The sequence below is a fragment of the Leptopilina boulardi genome, unplaced genomic scaffold (assembly GCF_019393585.1).
Source record: "Leptopilina boulardi isolate dan_hultmark-lab unplaced genomic scaffold, ZJU_Lbou_2.1 LbouV2_371, whole genome shotgun sequence".
Lineage (NCBI taxonomy): Eukaryota > Metazoa > Arthropoda > Insecta > Hymenoptera > Figitidae > Leptopilina > Leptopilina boulardi.
This window is the reverse complement of record NW_026137942.1, coordinates 3,990,988-3,997,412: the sequence shown is the minus strand read 5'-3', so window position 1 is coordinate 3,997,412 and position 6,425 is coordinate 3,990,988. Positions and strand designations below refer to the sequence as shown.

The 6,425-nt window shown below is 18.9% G+C and overlaps 1 protein-coding gene across 1 annotated transcript in view; it reads right to left on the bottom strand.

Annotated features, from left to right (window-relative positions):
• Positions 1-915: 915 nt before the first annotated feature.
• Positions 916-6,425, bottom strand: part of LOC127287576 (protein SPT2 homolog) — a 32,664-nt gene continuing 27,154 nt past the window's right edge. The window contains exons 6-7 of the mRNA XM_051314583.1: positions 6,195-6,425; positions 916-1,154 (exon numbers count right to left, since the gene is read on the bottom strand). Coding sequence (XP_051170540.1) covers positions 1,069-1,154; positions 6,195-6,425 — 317 coding nt within the window. The 3' untranslated portion in view covers positions 916-1,068. The remainder of the gene's footprint in view (positions 1,155-6,194) is intronic.

The window sequence follows — 6,425 nt, the reverse complement described above, 5'->3', positions numbered from 1 at the left end:
TAAATGGATAGTCGAAAAAGTAAAAGAAACAGTCATTGCATTATTATTATATGTTAATTGTTACAAGAAAGGTAAAATGATTTAACCATATTAACATTATTAAGATATTAAAAAGCTTTAAATTAATTTATTATAGAATTTTACAAAAATGTTTACCACAAAATTTTAGGGACACTACACATGATGATATGACTGTTAATGTTCACAAAATATGTATATATAACTAACAAAATATAATAAATAATATACGGCTAAATTAGCAATAAAAATTATTTTAAGTAAGAAAAATTAATTAACAATGTAAACTATTTTTAATGTTCACTAAATATAAAATATGTAACAAACATAAACGTTGTATGAATGAGTGACAATGAATTAATCAATTTAAACAACAGAAGAGAATTACATTAAGACATTTTGGAATTATATTATTCATCGGTATCTAGTAGAGTAAGCCGAAGAGCAAGTCATTTTGTGCAGAGAAAAAAAAGAAAATTATACCATCTCTTCTCGATTTATTCTAAACTTTATCAAAATAGAAAAAGCTTTAATAAAATTTTTGCAAATAATCTGTCGGTTCGTACTTACCGTATTAATTAAAGTCAAAAAGTAGGTTTTTCAATTTTCTTAAACTTTCAGATAAGAATTATATTTACCTTTAGGTATATATTTAATTAAGTTGTGAACAGTATCTTATAATTAAATGATCTCGTAAACTGAGAAAGTTATAAAAAACCTTTAATCCAACTTAAATTATATTAATTTTAAATAATTATGAATGTATAAAATTAACCAATTGTAATTCATCAACTATTGTAAGAATATAACAATAAGTACAAATATAACCGAGCGAGAAATATAAATCGCTTGTAATTAGTAATACAATGAACAAAGGGCATAATAAATGTAATATACTTATATATTGTAAATTGTATTTAATTATTTTTGGAAAAATTCATTTCTGTTGTTTAGCAAGATTTTGCATTTAAATTCATAATGCATTACACAATGTTAAATAATTAAATATGTATTTTTTTAATAAATTTGTGTAAAACTATTTAATTTATATTATACTTTTCTTTTTTTCTTAATAAGTGCTTTTCGCTTCTTTTCCATAGATTCCATTCGTATATCTTCTAAATCTTCCATTATACCTGAAACAGTAATAATAAATTAATATAACAAATTAAACATTTAATCAGGTTTGACACAAAAAATATTATTTTGTTTTTCCCTATAACTTTCCCTGACTATTTGATTTCCAGTCAAAATTAAAATTTTCCTTCTGACTCTATTTTCCCGAGGTTTTCAAAAACAGGCCTCGGATTGCATGACTTTTTCGACATTTTTTATTATTTAAAATTGATCTATTAAAAAAAATATATTAATTTAAATTGTTTGCAAAATCAATTATTTTCAATAAATTGAAACAAATTCTTCGAAAATTACATGATTTAAAACAGTTTTCAATTAAAAATTCACTGAAATTCAATTATTGTCTAAAGTTTTTTTAAAAAACATTTCATCAATTCAAAATTAAAGTTTCAATTAATAGTTTCCTAAAATTCATTTATTATTTCTAAAAATTTCAACCGGAACTCTTCTAAAATACAGTTGTTTATAAATTTTGTATTTAAACTTCTTTGTCGAATAATTTGATTTTAATAATTTTAATCTAGATTTCCGAAAATTTAATTATTTAAAACGTTTTCCATTTGAAAATTCTCCAAAGTTTATAATTATTGTTTGAAGCTTAAAAAATATCTACAGAAATTTCAATTTACAAAAATTTTAATTTAAAATCTCCTGAAATTTAATTAGTTCCAAAAATTTCAACAATTGCTCTTCCAAAACTCAATTACTTCTCAAATTTTTAACTTCAATTTCTTTTTGAATTCATTATTTCTAATAACTTTAATCAAGTTTTTCATAAATTCAATTACATAAAACATTTTTAAAGAGGAGACACCACCTTAAATTTTGCCCCACTTAAATTTAAATTATTAAACGAGGTTATATTTTTTTTGCATCATTCGGATCTTAAAAACATACAGAATAGTAAAAAAAAAATTTTAATTTTTGATCATTTTAGAAATTAAAGTCTTAAAAAAATTATTATTTTAAATATCAGCCTTCATTCACAATTTTTCATCGACAATATTTTTCCACATTTTTTTAATGATTCTTCAGAATCCCTCGCATGGATTTTCAAAAATATTAATTTTTTCATAAAATAAAAATTCTAAAAGGTCAAAATTTAAAAGTTTCTTTTTTGACCACCTTATATGTTTTTAGGATCCAAATGATGCATGAAAAAAAATATAACCTCGTTTAATAATTTGAATTTAAGTGGGTCAAAATAAAGGTGGTGACTCCCCTTAATTATTAATTCTTTAAAATTAAATTTTTATTTATATAATTTTTAAAAAATGTCAGTAATTCAAGTTTATTAAAATTTTAATTGAAAAATTCAAAAATCGAAAATCCAATTTTTTAAAACATTTTTCATTTTAAAATTCTCCATAATTTAATTATTTCTAAAAATTTTTATTTAAAATTCTTCGCTAAATTAATTTTTTTAATTACTTTAATACAGTTTTTTAACAATTCGGAGAAATAAAAAATTTTTTAATTAAAATTACACTAAAATTTTATTATTCTTTAAAGCTTATTAAAAAAAATTTATCAATTTAAATTTATGAAAGTTTCAATTTAAAATCTTTTGAAATTTAATTAATTCCAAAAAAATTTAACTTGAACTCTTCCAAATTCAATTAGTAATTGAATAATTAATTAAATGTTAGTTCAATTAGAAATTTTTTTCCCAAAACCTTTTCTATATAATTCTTTGCTAAACTAATTATTTCAACAGTTTTTATCCAATTTTTCAAAAATTTAATTATTTAAATTGTTTTTTAATTAATGTTTATATTTAAAACAAAATTATAATTTTTGAAATCTCAGAACATGCAATTATTTCTCAAAATCTTAACCGGTAACTCCATCAAAATTCAATTATTTCTAAAAAAATTTTAAATCAAACTCTTCCGAATTCAATTATTTTTAAAATTTTAATTAAAAATCTTCTGAAATTCAATTAAGTCACAAACTTTTATTTTAAACTAATTTTTTTCAATAATATTGTAATGAAATTCTTCAAAAATTAAATGACTTAAAACATTTTCCGAAATTTTGAATTCGAATAATGTGCATAAATCAGACTTGAAAAATCTTCTTTTTTTTCAGTGTAATTTTAAATTATTTTTCAAAATTTATTCTGAAACTAAATTGAAATCTTGAAAATTTGTTTCAGTTTGATTGGGTGATTTAAAAAGAAAATTTTTTGAAAATATTTCTATGAAACATTATTATTAAGGAATTAATAAATTTTATTTAATTTCTAATAAATTGTTAAAAATAATAAAATTTTTATCAACTAATTAAATTTATTGAAAATAAAAAAATGCACTTTTTAGACTTTTCTTGTAATGTAAATCGATTAAAATGACTTTTTTTCTTTCAAAAGTCGATCCGAGGTCTACAATTATAAAAATGTAAGACAATAATTTTTAGAAGCAAAAGTTTGAATTGAAAATTTCAAAAATTATTATTTTAGTAGCATTTTTATAAATTTGATATTTTTCCAGTACTTTTCATAAAATTCCCAGACTTTTACCTAATTTTCCTGACCAATCTCACTTTCTCTGACTTTTACATAATTTCCCTGACCCGTGGTAACCCTGTTAATATACATTCAATTGTTTTTAATATTTGATATAAAAAAAAAATTATATCAATTATTAATAATAATAATCGTGAATATCTTTCGTTCATTCTGTCCACACCTGAAGTTAGTATTTGTTATAGGTCTTATGTTTTTTTTAAATGTGTTGTTTGACATTATTTTGTGTTGTTTAAAATTTTTCAATGTTTTGACATTGTCATTTGTGCGGTCGTATTTTAATTATTAAAAATTATAAAATTGTTAGAATCGTGCAAAAAAATTGTGAGGATTGTGAGAAAAAATTGATTCGATTGCTGTTAGAGTAAGCTGCATAAGTTGATAATTTTATCAAATTTCAAAAATTTATTTAATTACATCACAATAATTTAATTAATTTTAAAAATAATAAAAAAAATTTTATATTATTTATTTATTTATATTATATTTATTATTTATATTATATAATACAAATTAAATTTTTTTTTTATTTTCACAAAATATTTATTTATTTTTGTTATTATAATTAAAAAAATTTATATTATATATATATATATATATATATATATATATATATATTTATTTATATTATATATAAATATAAATTTTTAATTTTGACTAAATATTAATTTTTTTTAATAATTTTTATTTTTAAATATTAACTTAATATAAAAATTTTTAAAATAATTTTTATTTAAAATAAAATTTAAATTATTATATTTTATATATATTTATATATGTTACATTAATTAATTAATTAGGAATATTGAATAATATATGGGGCATTCTATTTTAAAATTATACCCCTAGTAAAAATTGACAATATAAGACATTTTTTAAATAATTATTTCTTCCATTTAATTAAATCAAATTACTTTTGCAATGAGTGGTTTCGAAAGAAAAATTTCTAAACTTTACAATTGTAAAAAAATTTTTTCAAAAAAACATTTAAATAGTATAAAAAATTTAGTTTGAAGGTTAAACTTGTAAATATCTCAAAACACGTTGTCTCCGATTTTGACAAAATCTATGTCAAAAGAAAGCTTAAATATTCTATTTTTTATTTCCGTAAAGTTTATAATGGACATTTTCGAGAATTTTCAGAAATTAATTAAAATTCTCAGACGTTTCGGAGGTTAAAAAGAATTGAAATTTGTATGAATGGAGAACCATTTCTTTAAGAGCGGATTTTGTTTTTTAAATTTAATTTCCATTAACCTTACACTATTACATCACTTGACATTAGAGAAAAAAAATATTGTAAACAATAAATATATTGATCTTTAGCTATTTGCAATTAAAAATTTTTCAAATTTAAAAAAATTATTAAGATTAAAATTGAAGTTTTAAAATTTATTTATTTAAAAATTTCGTAAAAACAAATGCCGCTGTATTTGAACAGTCGTTCTCTATTCATGCAAATTTCAATCCTTTTTAACCTCCGAAACGTCTGAGAATTTTAATTAATTTCTGGAAATTCTTGAAAATGTCCATTATAAACTTTACGGAAATAAAAAATAGAATATTTAAGCTTTCTTTTGACATAGATTTTGTCAAAATCGGAGACAACGTGTTTTGAGATATTTACAAGTTTAACCTTCAAACTAAATTTTTTATACTATTTAAATGTTTTTTTGAAAAAATTTTTTTACAATTGTAAAGTTTAGAAATTTTTCTTTCGAAACCACTCATTGCAAAAGTAATTTGATTTAATTAAATGGAAGAAATAATTATTTAAAAAATGTCTTATATTGTCAATTTTTACTAGGGGTATAATTTTAAAATAGAATGCCCCATATATTAAATATTAAATTTAAATAATTTATAAATTATTTATTAATAATAATAATTATTATTTATTATTATATAATAATAAAAAATAAAAAATTTCATTTAATAACAAATATTTTTATTATTTTTTGGTTATAATTTTTTTTTGCAAAATATTTTTTTTTATTATAGGCAATTGAAAATTTATATATTTCATATAATAGATTAATAATAATAATTATTATTTATTATTATATAATAAAAATTAAAAAATTTTATTTAATGATAAATATTTTGATGATAAGAAATTTTTACAAGACCTTTACCGATATATGTTTTATTAAAAATTATCAATTTAAATTTTAAATCGAAAATTTTCTTGAATAATTTCTGAAAAATTATCGACAGATAATCAAAAAAAAATCAAGAAATATTTTTTTCTATTTGATAAAAATTAAGGAATTATTATTAACAATGTAATAATATTATAATCAATTAAAAATATTATTGATAATATTAATTTTAATTTCTTTATAATAAACAATTAAATTCCTAATTTCGCGCGTTTAATTTTGCTAGTATCAATTAATTTTGAATAACAGATTATATTCTGTTAATTGAATTTTCTGTTAAATGAATTACATATTTCAATTTTTTTTTGTTATTATTATTTTTTTTTTGATAAAGAATAAAAAAAACTTACCAATTTTAGTTGAAACATATTCTTCTTTCAACTGCTGAGCAAAATTACTTTCCATTGCTAAATCATCATCTTCTTCATCATAGTAATTTTTGTATTTATTTTTATCATAACCAAAAATTTCACTTATATATTTACTGTAATCCTCATTTCCAGTGTCTTCCTCTCCATTATCAATAAAATCATCTAATTCGGAATCGTATTCATCATCATCATCATTAAATATTGCTCTAC